The following is a 19,244-nucleotide window of genomic DNA, read 5'->3' as shown; positions in this document are numbered from 1 at the left end:
CTGCCCAAGGCTCTCCATTTGCCCCACGCTCCACTCCAGAGAGGGTTTCCTCTCTATAGGAGGCCTGAGGACACTCAGACCTCTTTTAAGGATGTCACCATGTGCATTAGTTTCCTATGACTGCTGTCACAAAGTACCACACATTTGGTGGCCTAAATAGCACCTACTTATTCTCACAATTCCAGAGACCAAAAGTCCAAAATGGTTTCATTAACCTGAAACCAAGGTATAGGCAGGACCACACTCTAGAGAAGAGTCCATTCCTTTGCATCTCCCAGTTTCTAGAGCTGTATTCCTTGTATTGTGGCTTTGGCCCCATCTTTCATCTTCAAAACCAGCATCATAGAATCTTGCTCCAGTGGTCATTGCCTTCTTTGTCTGGATCAAACGTCCCTTTGCCTCCCTTCTGTAAGAAGACTCATGATTGCATTTAAAGGCCCCCTAGATAATCCAGAATAACTCTGTCTGAAGATCCTTAATTTAATCACATCTGGAAAATCTTTTTTATCATATAAGATAATGTTCACAATTCCAGGGATTAGGATCTGGATATCTTCTGGAGCCATTATTCAATCTATCATAGTCTGTTATCCTCCTTTCCATATTTTAACTTGTTTTACTAAAACAAGTTATTTGTATATGTTTTTAAACCTTTGTACCTCAATAATAGAACTTTCTGTTATCCTTATTTATTCTATTTTTCATTCACTTACTCTTTCCACTTAAATTTGAGTACCTACTTTTTGCCAGACAAAGCAATAATCAGAGCAGACAGATATGGCACAGATGTTGAAGTGATTAAACAGGAAATTTAAGATAACTATGACTAATACATGAAAAGCTCTAATGGAATGAGTAAGCAACATGTGAAAATAAATGGGTAAAGTGAGTGGAAAGACAGAAAATATATTAAATAATCAAAAGGAAATACTACAAATCAAAAACACTAGCAGAAATGAAGAATGTCTTTGATGGGCTCATTAGTAAGCTGGAACACAGTAAAGAAAGAATCAGTGAGCTTTCATATAGGTCAACAGAAATTTCCCAAAGTGAAATCAAAGAAAAATAAGTATTTTAAAAAATAGAGCAGAACATCCAAGAACTGTGAAACAATATGAAAAATATAAGTACACTTAATTGGAATACCAGAAGGAAATGAGAAAAAAAAACGAAGCAGAAGAAATATTTTAAGTACTATTTACCAGGTAATTTCCAAAATTAGTGACAGACACCAAACCACACATTCAGGAAGCTCAGAGAACACCAAGCAGAATTAAAAAAAAATCATCTTAAGCGTACACATATCTTTCAAACTGCAGAACACTAAACACAAGAAAAAAAAATCCTGAAAGAAGCCAGAGGGAAGAAAACACCTGACCTCTAGAGGAGCAAACATAAGAGTTATAGTGCACGTCTTGCTAGAAACCATGCAAGCAAGAAGAGAATGGAGTGAAATAGGTGAAATATGGAAAAAGAACCCCCAACCTAGAATTCTATACATAGCAAAATTATCTTTAAAAAGTGAAATAAAGACCTTCTAAGAGTTTTTTTCAGACAAATAAAAACATGGAACTTTCCACCAGCAGAACTGTAGGCAGAAAGAAAAGGATATGGTCAGAAACTTGAGTCTACATTAAGAAAGGAAGAGGGTCAGAGAAGGAATAAATGAAAGCGTGAAGGTCGGTTCTGTGTGTCCACTTGGCGGCACTCTGGTCTTCAGTTAGTCAATTAAGCACTAATCTAGGTGTTGCTATGATAGTATCTTGTAGATGTGATTAAAGTCCATAATCAGTTGACTTTAAGTAAGTGCGATTATCCTAGATAATCTGAATGGGCTGATTCAATCAGTTCAAAGTTCTGAAGAGCAGAGCCTGTTTTCCCAAAGAAGAAACCTCACATGTGGACAGTGGCTTCAGCTTTAGGAGACCAGAAATTCCAGCCTGTCTTTCAAGACAGCCTGCCCTGTGGATTTTGGCTTGCCCAGCCAGTATAAAATACATATATGTATTTTGTATGTATATAAAAAATATATGTATATTTAATATGTATGTATATATATGTGCACATATATCATTGGAATTTTAATTTGAATGTGTTTGTGAGTGAAACTGATTATTTTTTCATGTGTTTAATTCTTGGTTTACAAGGGGAGCTTTTCTTTGAAAATTGTTTCTTTGTGAAAGGAAGGGGAAAAAAGGAAGAAGGGAAAAAAGGGAAGAAGAGAAGGAAGGAGGGAGGGATAAAGGAAGATAGGGATAAGGAACACTGAAACAGAGAGTGGATTTCTCATTTTAACAGGTTTAATTCATTTTATTTATATTTATTCCTAAGTTTGCTTTAAAATTTTTAGTCTAGGGACACCTGGGTGGCTCAGTTGGTTAAGGGTCTGCCTTCAGCTCAGGTCATGATCCCGGGTTCCTGGGATCAAGCCCCAAGTCAGACTCCTTGCTCAGTGGGGAGTCTGCTTCTCCCTCTGCCTCTCCCTCAGTCCCTCCCCTAGCTCATGTATGTGTGCATGCTCTCTCTCCCTCAAATAAATAAATAAAATCTTTAAAAAAATTTTTTTAATCTAGTTTTTTAAACTTCTACTTTTAATCTTTGTAGTTTTAATTAATATTAATATTTTAACAGTTTTCAATCACTTCATTTTTTAAATTACCATTCTTAACCTTTTATTCCCCCCATGGAACTCCATTTCAATGTCCTCTTCTTTTATACAAACTTAATCTATTGACTGTGTTTCCAAGGAAGCATGTTCTGACTGCAATGGGAAAAGCCAGCAAACATGAAAGGTGGGGAAATTATCCTGCTGCCTGTATTATCTGCTGCTGCATAATAATCATCCCAAAATGCAGTGGATTAAACACAATAGTCATTGCTTATCTCTCATGATTTCTGAGGGTCAGGAATTCACACAAGGCACCCCAGGGCAGCTTGCCTCTACTGCAATATGTCTGGGGCTTCAGCTGGAAAATTTAAAGGCTGGCACCTGGAATCATCTGAAGGCTTGCTCATTCGCAAGTCTGACATTTGATTCCAGCTGTCAGCTGAGACCTGAGCTAGGGCAGTTGGCTGGGACACGTACACATGGCCTCACCATGTGGCCTGGGCTTCTGCACAACAAGGTGGCTGAGTTCTAAAAGTGAGCAAGCTGAGAGAGAGAGAGAAAGACAGCAAGGTAGAATCATACTCCCTAATTATAACCTAGACTTGAAAGTCATGCAGCATCACTTCTGCCACATTCTGTTGGTCAAGGCAGATGCAAACACACATCTAATTTTAATGGAGAGAGAATACTGTCAATGTCATATTCTCTGAAGAGCATATCAAATGGGATATATATTGGTGAACCCATATTTAGGAAATATAATTTGCTAGAGTGCCAGATGCATCGGAAACAACCCTTCAAGTTCTTCCTGAATGAAACCTCATGCCTTCCAAGTTTGGCTATAAAAATAAATAAATAAATGCAGGAACAAATGAATGAATGAATGAATGAATGAATGACTTCCCCTGGTTAACTTGGGATGATTTGGCGCAATATAGTTCTCTGCCCTCCATTTGGTTCATTGAAGATTATCAACCACTCACACATTCTACAAATATTTGAGAGTGCCTGTCACATCTCAGCCACCGTGCCAGGGTCTGGAGAAATAATGACAACATTACAGAATCTCTGTCCTTAATGAGCTACAGTTTTGTGGGCAATATGGAGAGTAAACCAGAAATTATAACTCAAATATGTTTTGTATGAGAACAATGTTAAATAGTCTTCTATGGAAGTATCTGGGAGAGACTCATAACCTAGCCCTAGGAATTGGGAATAACTTCCCAAGGGAAGTGACATCTAACCTAGAAATAATGAATAAGTAGGAGTTAGCCAGGAAATATGTATCCATGATGCAGGAAGGAGTGGGGGCAGAATTATGCAAAACAGAAGGAAGAGCACATTCACAGTTCCAGAGGCAAGAGAAAGTATGGCTTGATCATAAACAAGCAAATAATTAGTTTATTATGGCTGAAACGTTTGTTTTGAAAACAGTCATGGAAATAGTTGAGACTAAATTGTTAAGAGCTAGAGCGAGAAAGGTATTGTAGGGCCACCTGGGTGGCTCAGTCAGTTAAGCATCTGCCTTCGGCTTGGGTCTTGATCCCAGGGTCCTGGGATCAAGTCTCGTATTGGGTTCCTTGCTCAGGGGCTGCTTCTCCCCCTGCCTATTGTTCCCCCTGCTTGTGAGAGCACTCTCTCTCTCTCTCCCTGACAAATAAATAAATTTAAAAAAAAAAAGGTATTATAAGTCTTGTTAAGGAATTTGGATGTACCCCATCAATCAGATCTTTTAATCCCAATCTGTTCTACCCAGGGCTTCAGATATTCTAGGCAAAGCAGCTGGGGCTATGTTCTCCAGTACAAAGACTCCTTCAGGCTCTACTCTACCCTCTACTCTACCCACAGAGGGCAGGAAGAGACCAAAGAAGGAGGCAAACCATCCCAGATTGGTAGGCAGCAGTTTTAACAAGCAAAGGAACTTACCAGGCCTATCTTTGGCAGCCATAAGACAGGTAGACCTCTAGATCAGCCAATCAGAATCTTAAAAGTATATAACGGCCTTAAAAGTATACTTATAAAAGTATATAAAGCCACATATGTCATCCAGATGGTCGAAACAACACATTGCTCTCTCAAGGCTGTGTCCTTGAAAATCCCTCCCACTTTGGAAGAGGTGGACAGAGCCTACACTCTAAGGATGGGGGAGGGGATGAGGAGACTCTGATTGCTTGGATCCAGCTCAGGGTCAACCAACAGTCACATTTACTTGATGACCTCCCCCAACATTTATCAAAAATACAGGAGATAACAACTGTTGGCAAGGATGTGGAGAAAAGGCAACCCTAGAATACAGTTGGTGGGAATGTAAATTGGTACAACCATTATGGAAAACAGTATGGAGGTTCCACAAAACATTAGAAACAGAACTACCATATCATCCAGCAACCCTACTTCTGGGTATATATCTGAAGGAAATGAAATCAGGATCTCAAAGAGATATCTGTACTGCCATGTTCATTGCAGCACTATTCACAATGACCAAGATATGGAAACAACCTAAGTGTCCATCAACAGACAGAGGAATGGATAAAGAAAATGTATTTGCAAAAACATGGATGGACCTTGAGGGCATTATGCTAAGTGAAACAAGTCAGACACAGAAAGACAAAAAGACAAATACTCTATGGTCACACTTAACATGAGGAATCTAAAAAAAAAAGCCAACCTCATAGAAACAGAGTAGAGTGGTAGTTGCCAGCAGATGGGGAATGGAAGAAATGGGGAGATGTTGGTCAAAAGGAACCAACTTCTAATTATAAGAAAAATGAGTTCTGGGAATCTAATATTCAGCATGGTGACTCTAGTTAACAATACTATATTATAGACTCAAAAGTTGCTAAAAGAGTAGGTCTTAAACATTTTTACCAGACACAAAACATATTGTAATTATATGAGGTGATGAATGATCTAACCATCAAACTGTGTACCTTAAATGTACATAATGTTATGTGTCAATTATATTTCAATAAAGCTGAAAAACATTCTACTTTAAAAAATCCCCTATATGGGGGCACCTGGTGGCTTAGTCAGTTAAGTGACCAACTCTTGATTTTGGGCTCCGGTCATGATCTCACGGTCAGGAGATCGAGCCCTAAGTTGGGGAGTCTGCTGGGGATTCTCTCTTTCCCTCTGCCCCTCCCCCCACCCCCGCTCATGCTCTCTCTTAAAAAAAAAATTCCCTATGCAGTCTTGGTGTGCAGTAGGAACTCAATGAATGTGGGAGGATTTCTAGATGAGAAGCAGCAGGTCGTACCAGAAAGAGTACTGAGTTCTACCATTAACTTACATAAGTCACTTTTCTTCTGAGTCTCATTTTTATCAAATGAGAAGATTGGTCCTTTAATCAGAAACCCTAGTGTTAAATAATTTGCTGCTAGCCCTGTAACTTTAAATCCAGCACACTCATATTGTTTTTTCTCAGAAGGAACATATTGCTTTGGAAGAGCCCAATCAGAGAGCTATAGAAAGAGAGAAATATTCTACTTATTCAACATATCAGTTTATATAAAAATAGAAGAGACTCAGAAAACACTAAAGCATGATAATATTTTAAATGCCTAAGTGAAAATAGTATGTATATGTTAAAACCCTGAAAGCAAAGAATTAACTTCCTCTGATATCTGGCAGCCCCAGAAAAGGGGCTATTGCAGGGTGATAGATTATGTATTTGCTTGTTTGGAAAGCCATTTATATTCTATTCAGTGCTGGAAGATTTAGAACATCATGAAAATGTTGCAGCTCTTAAGGAAGAAGAAAAGAAAAGAAATAATAAAGTTAATCCTTGGATTAAATGAAAAAAAATTAAAGGAAGAAGAAACAAATCTCAGAATATAATGAAAACAGATATCTCCCAAGAGGAAAGGGGAGTATATCATGCAGGTAAATGCAAGCTTAATAGGAACAAAGATAAATTTATAGTAGATTTCCACATTACTAAAACACACAACTAAACAAACACCAGAGCTTTGCTCTATAGATTTGAATACATAATTGTTTTACGGTCCTGCTAAACAAATTCAAACCTATAATTGTTTAAGTTCCTATTGTAAGCGAAGTTTTGCAAACTCTCAACTACATTTGGAAAAAAAAAATGCTACACTCAGCTGTGGCTTGAAAACAATCAAAAGAGATTCAATAGCATTTCTCAAGTTATAAGAAAAATATTCAAGTATGGTTTATTCTAATTTAGACCAGCATCCAATTAAACCCAAATCTTGCACAGTTCTTCATTTGAGCATTAAAACTTACTTTTAATAAAAACTTCAAAAAGCATTCTTTTTGCATTTTCAATATTCCCAGCGAGATGCGTTATCTGTACTGAATTTATCATTCAATGTAGCAGTAGCAGGTGGTCCCAGAGGCTTAATGAGGATTTGATTATAAGCACGGGGGGGGGGGGAAACTGCAAGGAAAACGCCTTCATTCTGGACACTTACCTTTCTAATTTGTCTCAATATGCTACCTTTTAGCTAAAGTTTCATCTTTATCCCTGACAGAGATCAGGCTGAAATAGCGGGGCTTATCAACATCGACTGGAGAGAACGGTGTTAGAATCTTACTTTGGCCCCGTTTTCCCAGACCATATCCTCTGCAAATGGAGAAGTTAGGGAGCTTCCGTCCAGAGGCGACTCTATAGATAAACAGGCAGGCGACATCCAAATGGTTCCAGATGGGTTACTATGCCATGGAGTCAAGTTTTTAAGATAATTTTAAAGGGAGAGAGGCTATAAAAAGGAAAGAGGAAGGGATTTTTTTGCAGCTGATGTTCTGGAAAGGAGAGTTAATGTCATCAAATATGACATACGTTTAATAAGTCACCATCTTGCCAAAGGTGACTAGTTACTTTAGAAGGTAATCCTCTCTGAATTTGACAAGAAAAACATTTGACCGTCTAGTATCACTTAAATAAATTTTGGTTTTAAAAAATACGAGGAGAGAAACACTGGTAGCCTGGTGACCTCCCATTCTCCCCTAGCTTCTCTATTCCTGTGTATATTTCTCTTTTTTGCTATGATCCCCAACTGCTACATAAGGAAGTGAAGCCTCCTTTGTTCTGCTGAGTACTTTTATGAGTTTAGGTTATGCAAGTTTTTTTTGGGGGGGATGGGGATGAGGGATGAGAATTGCTTTGCAAAAAGCAGGAAAACAATTTTGAACTCTGTGGCCAATGTGGAATAAAGAGAGGCAGAAAAATAGAGGACTATATGAATAAAGGCTCCAAAAATTAACAGAAATCATGAGGCAACTTTTAGAGGCTCAAATCCATGATTTTGGCAAGAGTCTTAGAAAACAATATTTGGATATCAGGAGCATGAGAAGCTTTATTTCAGATCTGGGTTACACACCAAAATAAGCACTGGAGCATAGAGGGGTCTGAATATAGAGATTGAAATCACTGGCACTGAACAAGGTCAGCTGGAATTCATTATGGGAAAAGGTCCTTGAGACTTTGGTCTTGAAGACGTCTCTAGAGTCATTTAGCCCATCCCTCCCATCGCACCAGGACCCATTCAAACCACCACAAGCAAACAGCATTCCTTCGGCACCCTTCCTCGTGAGAGAAGAGTCCACCACCTTCCCCAAAAACATCTCCCAGTTCTCAACGTTCAGGGCAATATCTACCAAGGATCTACACAACTGAATGACTCCCTAGTGCTTACAGATTTACCTACCATTTAAAATCAGTAGAACTTGTCAGCTTTAATGAATTAATCCGTTTTCCTAAGAAACGTTTTAATAATTTAGCTATGAGATTAATAATAGACGGTATTGCTAAAACTACAGCTAATCTGTTTCCCAGAAGGAATTAGCAATTATTTCAGGACTTTCAAATACCTTTTCTCTTTACTTAAGGTATGATTTCAAATTTGGTTTCTCCTAGAGTGAAGAAATATTTTATGAAAATGTGCTGGCGGAAAAGTCTCTTGTCAGCGTTGTTTGCAGTGTATTGGGATAGAATCGCTGCCGACTGAAATGGGTCTGCTGTGCCCCACCAGACCAAAACCAGCCAAGAGGCTAACACAAGCCATTCAGCACATCATTAACATTTAGTGACACTCAGGGTTGGAGGTGGCCTTAAACAAATGAGGAGACAAGGCCAGGGTAGGTGACTAAACTGTATTTTGAACATGATTTCATTTAGCCATCACAGTTAGTTCGCTCTTTTTTAATCTTTAACTTGTGAAGTGACAAAAATGAAGGCAGGTTTTAAGAGAGAGAGAAAGGAACTAAAATAATTCATGAGCTCAGCACACATACGTTGAATAATGCAACATTTACCATAATTAGAAATAGTCCCCTTTTTTGTTTTAAAAATGCCTGGTTCTTTTTAAGTTGACACTAGACACATGAGTGCTACAACAAAAACAGTACACACTTCTGAGGCCCCAAATTTTTCTTTCATTCACCAAAATGAAAGAGATAACAAAGTTTGGTTTTTGTGTACAAATAACATTCGTAAAAACATACATAATACTACATGTTAAATAATGATATATTTTAATTAATAGCTGAAAAGAAACATTTTAATTCTCATTTTTTTATTCACACATGACTGGGAAGTGTCCTACTCTGATTAATTTTATGTCAGTGTTTTTCTTCCTATGGATTTGCGCAGATCACGCACTGCAGAATAAAGACGTTTACTACCTAAAAAGCCTTTGCAGCAACTGTCCATGGGGATGAACTTGTTCACTTTGACTATAATCAAAGCATTGATAAAAACCAAAACAATTTTGGAATGAGAAAGAGTTTAAGGTGAAAATAGAAAAAAAAAAAAAAATAGCTTACTTTTCCAAATGACTCCAAACAGGTAAATGTTAATACAAGGCCACATCTTCATCCATCTGGGTTTAGTTTCTAGATGTTAGTTCCTCATCATGGGCCATTCGCTGAGGAATCCTCCCAACCAAGTCCACGGGTGGAGAAGGACCTACAGATGTTTCCAATAGAGTCAGTGCAGTACCAGCCACAAATTGAGGCCATAAGAAAACTCAGTACCGTTTGATTTAATTCATTTAGAACATTATCCTTAGACTACAATAAGATAATTTAACAGAAATAGATGTATTTATGACAGAAAGTGTTTGGTCTCAGATGTCTTAAACGATTGAATGGTCATAGATTTTGTTGATGCTGATGCCGTTGACCCATCTCCAACTGATCATGCCCTTCTCTCCCGGAAAAGCCGTATTTGGAAGCTGGTAATTCTGTTTGCCTCAAGGAATGGTTTCTGGTTTTCTTTTTTGTTTGTTTTGGTTATAGTGGAGTTTGGCTTTGTTCGCATCTGTCCTTGACTAACTTTATAATCTTCAGATTTTCTGGTATGTTAATGGCCTCGTGTCTTTAAAATACAGTCTCTTTTGTGAGAAATTCTATGTAGTAGCTACAAAAAGTCAAGAGGAAATTAACTTTTATTAAAAGTTAATTAAAAGACCCCATGCTAGTTCCCTCAGATTCTCAGGAGCTTCCCCAAAAGATGTAAGAAATAATACAATTGACTTTGTGGAGAAACCAGTGGACTGTATAATTTTTAATGAATAAGCTCTACTTAATATTAAATCACAATTTTAGAGCGCCTGGGTGGCTCAGTTGGTTAAGCGACTGCCTTCGGCTCAGGTCATGATGTTGGAGACCCGGGATTGAGTCCCACATCGGGCTCCCTGCTCAGCAGGGAGTCTGCTTCTCCCTCTAACCCTCCTCCCTCTCATGCTCTCTGTCTCTCATTCTCTCTCTCTCAAATAAATAAATAAACTCTTTAAAGAAATTTTTAATAAATAAATAAATAAATCACAATTTTAAAATGGAAATATAAACACTGCTATAATAGCACAGAACATCTGGAGCTCCTAACCAGAAAGCAGGAGTCTTACACCTCTTTTGCTTAAAGAACATAGAAATGGTCAAACAATATAAGACTTTTTTTCCTCTTGAAGGGACTGCTGATCTAACTCAATCATGTTGATGACCAAGTATTTGGTTGGGATCAGAACTGGATTCCCTGGGCTTGAATGGGAACAGTAGAGGCTGTGAATACTCACAGCCAGAAGGACAACCAGACCAAAGACCACTGGGGGTGGGGAGGGGGAGGTTTGAAGGTCCAAGAGACAGAAGCCAAGTGTCAAATCCAAGGGTAAAAGGCAAGAATCAATGCCAGGGCCAAAAAGCTCAATGAACTTGAAAGTCAAAATTCAAGCTAATTAGAATGAGCCCAATAAAACATGGGTTTCCAGGAGAACTGTCTCCACCACTTCTGGGTATTCATACTTCCTTGAAGGAGCCAGCAGGTGTAGGATGCTTGGAAAGATGAAAATGGCTTCAAAGACTAAGGCTGGGCAGATGGCCAAGGGTCTCAAAATCAAAACCAAGTTTTAAGGACTTAAATGTGGATAACTATAATGGCATGAAGCAAAGTATCTGTTGCTGTGGCGAAAATCTGAAAGCAGAATTTCTCTCTTGGTGCAGCAGAGGATCTCTAGTGAGAAATAATGCAAGAAGACACAGGTGTTACGGTAATTATAAAGGTCAATAACCCTCAAGTACGTTCAAGGATCCTAAAGTTCTAATAATGCTCAATCGTTGAGAAAGAGCAGAGATCAAGTGTCTTTTGCATAATTCTTCCAACAAAAGACATCGAGATTAACTGAAATTCAAATCTGGACTGGGGGACAGCCATCTGGAAAACACCGCTGCAGATCTACTGCACGGCCCGTCAGTCAGCCTGCAGAGATGAAGGGAACCGTCGCTTGCCGGGGATGATGTTATGTATTGTGGGCCATACCTATCAGTGCATTCGAATGACTGTCAATATCCAAACTTGAAATAATTCCAGTGATAGGAATAAACATTAAATATTTACCAGCCAGTGCACCACTGGATCAATGGGCTCATCTCCCTCCCTTGAGTACACACAATAATAAATGAATAGACTTGGACCAGCAGGAACGGTTTGCCATAAAATTGGAAATCAATGATACCACTATGGTTACATGACTAGAATAAGCAATAAATGGAGGCTGCTGTCATTTTTTAGAAAATACTATAATAACAAGGAAAGGAAAACAATGGAAAGGGAAAATTTCCTTGTATTTGCTTTATTTACTTTGAATTTTTTAAATGAATTCTTACAGAAGTCCCAGGCTACGTGTACTTTTCAAAACGACATATTGTCCCAAACTAACAATGTCTCCTAATCCTAAATCAAGTTCCCATCAATCTGTCCCTAAAAATATTTTAGGTTCAGATTCTCAGTTCTTGTCTCTGCCGAGAAAATGTCCGATGACTAAACATCTTGAGGAGGAATGGAAGATAGAGTTGCAATAAATAGTGTCATAGGAAGAAAAATATGTGTGTTTTCTTTTCATCTTTATTTTATTCTATCAAATCTCATGGCTTACAAGTTCTGCTGAACCAAAAAAAAGTGCTCAAGTCATGACTTACTGTGGAAAATTCTGGTGTTGATATTGTCTCTCAGAAATAATGATAGCGGGCTCTAGGAGTCAATCTAACTAGTCTTACAAGCTTACTTGAGCCAAGGGTTAATAGTAAGATTGTGACTACAGTACTGCGTCCTGTCAGCGGACCGGGTGAGGTCTTCCAGCTGCATGACAATAGCACCTTCATGGCCCAAATCAAGTGGCTAAGTGATAAAACGAGATGGAAGACATACCGGAGAAAATGCCGTTGCGAATCAGCCAGAAGCTGCATCCATGACCAGTGCGTTCTTCCTCCCCTGAACCAAAGAGTTAGCCCCAGCCAACTCCAAGGAGGAGACAGCAATGGCAGATGAAACTAAGGGGACACATTGGTACAATCAGAAAATACATCTCCTCTTCCAGAAGAGAATTGGCGCTAACTAAAGGGAAAGATAAGTTCCAATTTATTACAAGCCGGGAGCCCTACAAAGTAGAAAGCCAGTTCAGGGTCCTAAAAATACTTTGTTTCTTCTGTTGCTAATTTTGAATGTTGCTTTTCCCTGTGCGATTATATTCAGTGGGATTCAAAATATTTGAAATGAACAAAGGGACTTGTTAGCTCTTTTCTTTATCATAAAGCCCATTCTTTACCATTTTATGTAGTCTGTTTCTCCATTTTCTTATGTACAAAATTTCAGAAAGCCCTCTAAATGTTAGATTATTTTCCTATAGAATTTATCTTGTGAAAGTTTCAAAGCCTGTAGAACATGCTTCTGAAATGATGTGAAAGCATACATATGTCAATAGGAGGAGTTATTTAGTTCACGATGCTCCTGTGATTACTCACTGAAGTTGTCAATAGGTAGGTCCATTCAGTTTCAGGGTTTTTTTGGTTTTGGTTTTTCTTCTTTCTTTCTTTGCTCCTCCACTCTGTACAGATTGTGCAAACCCTCCGAGGAGAAGGCCCAGCCAGGGAGTGCTTCTTGTAGCTTCTGTGTCAAGCCAAATTAACAGTGTAGATACCAATGTGCCACCTCTTACAAAAATACTAACTTCATTTAATAAATCATCAATGTTCATTTATTGAGCCTCTAGTTTGTGCTACTACTACCGAGCCAGGAGCTGTGGAGACAAGTCACCAGTCTGGCAGCAAGTCGCGCAGCCCCCAAGGTTTTCCAGTCAAGTAGGGTTCAAATGTGAAAATGCGTGTGTCAAGAAATGGAGGTAGAGAATTTTTCAGCTACCAAGATTCTGCTTGGTATAAGCATTGTACACTTCTGCAGAACGAAATGCTGCCGAGAGCCACTATAGTGAGATTTGAGACACCAAAGTAAAAGGCTTTCATTAAAAAGCAGAGGTCAGTGAAATGTGGTCGGAAGCTCCTAGGTCCCGTGATGGATGAGAGGCCAGCCCGGGGTAGGAGAGAGAGAGCCGCACGGCACTATGCAATAGAGGGCAAAGGAGCTTGAAGACCTCTGGGGAAATCCGAAAGAACAAAGAGCATCCAGAGAAGGGGGAGTAAGGAAAAAGAAAGTAACAGCCACAGAGACTTGGTAGTGGCAAGGCCAAGAAAGAAGTCCAAAGAACATAAATTATCTCGTGTGATACTTTTTTTAAATGCTTTGTTACATAATGTAGGATTCCCACTCCTACTCATTTCTGCCCACCCCCCTCCTCCCCACACCCTCCTGCCAGGTCTCCCCACTCAGTGTCTTCAGTAAACACTACCAAAAAAAAAAATACGCATACAGAAATCCTTGATGTTTACTGGATTTCTCGACAAAACCATTGAATATACAATGTTGCAGATCTGGGTTGACATGGCCTGCAACAGAATCAGGATGTGGCTGAGGGGGTAGCTGATGTTGGGCTGGTTTCATACACAGAATCCATCAGCAGGGCAGATCCAGGTTTTCTGGGGCCTAAAGTAATCCTAGGAGGATTACATTTAGGAAAAAAAATTCCACAAAAATACAAATTTAGCTACAGGGGCTTGGAAGGAGCCCATACAAATGAGGGTTACCAAAACTAAAGCTTCATTTGCTTCAAAGTCAACCTGCCTATGAGTCCGTCAAATTATGGGGACTTTTCCTAAAAGAAACACAAATATTGTGTGAGACTTTCCTTCATATAAGACAAGAAGCTCAGAACTCTGGATAGAGTGGAGAAAGGATGGGAATATATAAAAACAAAACTGTTTATAAAGTCAATGTTTATCATTAAATATCTAAATCATTTCCTATATGCCAATCATTGACACATTCTTTTAATTAAATGCCTGTCTGATATAGAAACCATCTCATTATGTTACTATAATCAGATAGGAGCAGTTTATGTCATTACATTTAAATACACGTTAATTCCCAGTGTCAAAGTAGTATATATAGAATGTTGATTGCATTGGTTTCCAGTTACTCTTATTAAGACTTGTGAATAATCTGCATGAATTATAGAGCATGTTATTATTATAATTATGGGTGTAAGATAAACAGAAAGTACACTGTTCTTGTTTTTTAAAATCCCCCTGACAATGAGGAATGCATGTCTAAGAAAGAAGAAAGAGGTGTTCTCGCTGCCAGCATGCTTTAACCACACAGCTACCCTAATCTGTGCCCTTCCTTCAGCTCAGTGCCTTCCCTACCAGAATTTTCCACCGAGAATCCATACAAAAACATCAGGAGAAGAACAATAAAAGCATGTCAAAGATGCAGATTTTTAATCAGAATATTGTCTTTCTACCTGCATTCATGTTGACTTTGCCCTAGATGATAAGGCTCAAAGGACAGCAGGAAATAAAATGCCATTTGATGGTTCTACTTTGGCACAGAACAGGGGAAGCTGGGCCTACTCTCCCTTCTCCCTTCTTGGCAACAACCTCGGCTTTGCCTTTTAAGGACCTTACTCCTTCCAGTTCTTCTGGTCCCTTGGGGCTATCTCAAGGGTATTGAAGGGACAGCATGTGACCCAGGCCAGACCAATTGGACTTGCTTTCCTGGGAGGCTGCATCTATCTATAACAACATGAAAGGCAGATGGAAGCCATTGGGGCTGAGTTTTTCCAAGGGCACTGTCCAGAGAAGACACAGCAGTAAATAGCAAACAGTTCCCTGGAGCTGGTCCAGGTCCTGTCCTTCCACAGGCTTGGTGACTCAGCAATTCCTTAGCATCTGCAAGCTATCCAGAATCATTCCTACAAAGTCCTTCTATACTTAGGTCAGAAAGAGCTGGTCTCTGTTGCTAACAACCAATGGGCCCTAACATGGGGAGAGAGGTGGTGACCTCCATGAGCAGAGCAGTCTATCACTAAGTTAAGAGCAGCTCATTTTCTGATTTTCCAGTTATGTTCATTTCTCTCTATAATCTTGGAGCTACACTGGAAGGCAATCTGAACGCAGTCTTAAAAGCAAAAAATCCCCTCCCCTCCTGGGGAGAAAAAAAAAAAACTTCCATGAAAAATTTAAAAACATTAGTTCCTTTCATACTTCACCAAATCTGCCATACCGGGTCTAAAACTACAGGCAAGATGCCGTATGAGAATTGCAGTGTCTTATATGGAAATTCCCAAAGGGAAATGTGGGGGGTTTTTTCCAAGTGCTTATAAGACGAAATGAATCTTGGGGGTTAAAAAATTATCTCTTGTGGTTTGAGGCCTCACTGAGACTTTTCTTAAACTCTCTTCAAGGCCTATTTGCAAACTTACTTTCATTCTTGGGGGACTTTAAAAATAGTTTAAAAATGTTTAATTTTTAAATGTGTCAAAAATATTTTCAAGAGATTTGTATTTGTGTGTTTGTTTGGATAACTCAAAAGAGATTAATTTTGACAAACTGAAATTAGAAAGCCAGTTACCTCTAAAGGCAGCCTAATTGCTTTATCTACTTAAACAACAAAACAAGTAGATAAAGGGAATTTTCCAAGCGCAGCATTCTCCTAATATGTTCACTACCAGCTTAAGAGGTTACCATAAGACACTCGAATATGCACAGAAGAAGTGAGCCCTCTGTGGAATCTCAGAAGAGATCCCCAATTACCTTTCTGTATGGAATCCTGCTAGAGGTAGGCCTTTTCTCTCAAGACGGGACTTAAATACAGCCAACTGCAGAGGTCTCTGCTCTAATGTCTTCATGTAAATTTGCCAGAGGTGGACCAAGTGTATTTCTAGACTTGTACATGAAAGCACTTTTAAAACAGCACAGTAAATCTATGTCCAGCGTAGCAGTATGTTACATATTCATAAATTGCTAATAATTACAAAATAACCTTTGGCTTTTTCTGCCTATATTCTGGATCATTCAAATTAGGACAAACTCAAGAAGCAGTCTATCTGATCTTATAGAGATTACCTACCAACCATACTTCAAGCCAGGGTGTGGCAGTGGATAGTTTATGGTTTTAGCAAGACCTATAAACCCCTAGATAACAGTTGCTGATACTAAGATTATGGAGATAATGTGTACTGCGGTGTCAAAGAGAAATGCAAATGATAAAAATCTTGGTAACACCCATATTTTGGGTCCTTCTCAGAAATCAGAGTTGAAGTAGAACATTAATTGAGTTTCATTAAAAGAGCAACATGAATTATGGGGTAGGGAGTGGGCCACAGACAATGTGGTTTTGTGGCTCATATAACAGGGAGGGTACACATGGCCATGTTTCTACATGCCCCATCTCTGGGAATGAATCTTAGGTTGTTTCTCCTCAGTTCTCCCCAAGTAAAGGTGTGAAGGTTTTGTTTTCCATGTCCCACATTGTCCTGGGTGTCAAAGACCTAAATTTTTGTTTTTGTATTCTGTAGATAGGGTTGGGAGTGACACTGGAATTTGTAGGTGCTCTGGGTCCCTATAAGGGGGGAGATCCATACTCAGGGGTTCAGACAGAGCTGAGCAAGCATCACTGTTGCCCAGCACATCGGCTCGTGATGGAAGTCCCCACTAGGTATCCACTAGAAAACGAGCTGCTGTGGCTCCTGGATGGGGACTGCCTGGGCCACCATGACCTCAGTAGTGTTCACATGGCAGAAGCCCCCAGAATCTCAGCGCTCCTCTGCTCTCCTTCCTGTGGTCCCTCCAAGCCTGTTCCTCTCATTGCATGGCCCCTGGCTGCCTCAAGTGTCACAGTCCATGTCTAATCCTCCGGCACAGCCTCCCAACACGGACTCCCTAATCTAGTCTGCCAAGGCTCTTCATCTGTTTTCTTCCCTGGTAATGTGGTGTGAGTGTGGGGGTGTGTGTGTGTGTGTCTCACCCTGCTTCATTTCTCTCTTAGCAAAGTTTTGGTTTCCTCTAAATGACGTATGGTGGCATCTTAGTGCACCCCACACAACCTGCTTTTCCCAGAAGGTGCCAACGAAGTTAACATCCGGGATTGCAGATGTCCTGGGCTATCCAAGAGCACATAGGTTAGACCTAAATCCTGGTCAAGTGCTCATGTGTTTCCACTAGAGAATCGCTTTGTTTTCTCAGGGCGCTCTCCTTTCTCCTGGCATCACTGCCCTCACCCGCCCCACCCAACCCAGATTGCTCAGCCTCAGACGTGGTCATGGCTTCCTTTGACAGCTGGGTAAGTTTCGAGGAGTCCTTGCTCAATAAGGGCAAGCAGCTGTCCTTATCTAAGCACAGAGAACAGGTTTGGGTAGAATATCTACCCAATCTCCTGCATTCCCTCCCCTCCCCAGAGTCACTGCGTCTGTGAGGTGTGGTCATCTCGTTTGAGAGGTAGTTTTGGCCCCACTTTCTGGATCTTCTCTCACTTCCACCAAGGAGATCTCCCAATTCCTAGCCTTAAAATCTCTTCCTTGCCTAATTATGGAGGCATTCTCTCCCTTCTAAGAGAAGATCCTCCAATATCCCCTAGGCCTCCATACTTCTCATCAAAGATGGTACAGCATTCCGTCCCCAAGAAGAGATTTGATACTTTTGGCACCTTGGTGTCTGAAGTTGGGGTCCTTCCAGGCCCAGGCTTTTCTATGATACACTCTCAGTCATGGGCTTATGGCATCCTCTGTTCCAAAATCAGCAGAGATTTCTGAGCATTTACCTCTTTGCCACACGCCATTTTTCTCCTAGGGACACAACTCTGATTTCAAGCTGACTTGTTCCAATTCTCATCCAGGATTATATTACTTTGTGGAACAGATGTGCTTCAAATGAGGACTCTTCAGAATTCCAGACAAGTGTCCCCGTGTAAGGGATATGAATTTTAATAATCACAAAAGATGAGTGTGCACAAGTAGAGATTTCTTTCTATCTTCATAACTAAACACAACTCATACACTCCTTCTTTTCTGCTGATGATAAAAACATAATCATTCCACATGGATATTAAGGAATGTCAGAACAGAATGTTTCAGTCTGAGTTGTGTCTGAGGCCCCAAAATCATAGACACCAACCATTCCCACATTTCACTTCCTATCGTGGGGGTAGTGGAGAAAAACCAGTAATGTGATCACTGGCCCCTAACCCACTGGTGAGTATAAAGGGGGGAGTATGGAGTCTTTCTTGTCATCTCTAGTCAAGTGAGAACAACTTCAATGGGACCATTGACAAAGCTTTCCATGCACAATGCGATCAAAGAATTCAATTAAGTTATGTTCTTCTCTCATAACTTTCTTGGCATGACCATTCAGCATGGTGAGAGGCTTCATTACTGGTTTAGGTGAGCCCTAGGGCAGGCCCCATAGGTTACCCGACTGTTCTCAGATAACATCTAAAGTAGACTTGTTTTAGTAATTAATGTGTGTTTGAATGTAATTACCAAAAACCCAGATTTCATCCAGGGTTAAAGCATCCACCTTCCCTAGCTCAAGCCCATGGTGAGTGGGAAGCCAGCAGTGGGAAAAGAAGGAAGAAGGCAGATTCCCCCCTTTTTATTCTGTCAACGTCTCCAGAAACAAGCCCCCCACATTGGCTACAGCTTCTGACCCCTCAGGGCTTGGAGCATGGAGAGCAAGAGGAATTAAAGGCAGGACAAAATATTGCTCAAGTGGCACTAATCTGGAATTGGTTTCCACAGAGATTGGCAGGTGTTTAAAATGGATTTTTCTCCCGTGGGTGTTTCTTCACAGGCTCCTTGGCAGCAGGGCTGATGCCTGTCCCACGTCTGTTTGCTCTCAGATCCATCCTTTACTCCACCTGCTCTGCATTTCCGCAGAGCTGGTTTCTTGGGGTTTGGCTAGTTGGAGGCACTGAATGGGGAATAGAAAGTGGGAAGGAAGGGAGGAG

The 19,244-nt window shown here is 40.0% G+C and overlaps 1 protein-coding gene across 3 annotated transcripts in view; it reads right to left on the bottom strand.

Moving 5' to 3' along the window:
* Nucleotides 1–19,244, bottom strand: part of LOC144381564 (uncharacterized) — a 140,352-nt gene that overhangs the window by 93,395 nt on the left and 27,713 nt on the right. For 2 of the 3 annotated variants that reach the window (XR_013446923.1, XR_013446924.1), the window contains exon 2: nucleotides 9,401–9,542. Coding sequence is in view for 1 of the 3 variants with exons in the window: in XM_078070241.1 (XP_077926367.1) it covers nucleotides 11,003–11,084; nucleotides 12,279–12,400; nucleotides 12,872–13,016 (349 nt within the window). In the remaining 2 variants the exon portion in view is untranslated. The other variant, XM_078070241.1, reaches the window with a different exon arrangement.

The sequence above is a fragment of the Halichoerus grypus genome, chromosome 4 (genome assembly GCF_964656455.1).
Source record: "Halichoerus grypus chromosome 4, mHalGry1.hap1.1, whole genome shotgun sequence".
Taxonomy (NCBI): domain Eukaryota; kingdom Metazoa; phylum Chordata; class Mammalia; order Carnivora; family Phocidae; genus Halichoerus; species Halichoerus grypus.
This window is presented reverse-complemented; position numbering and strand designations above follow the sequence as displayed.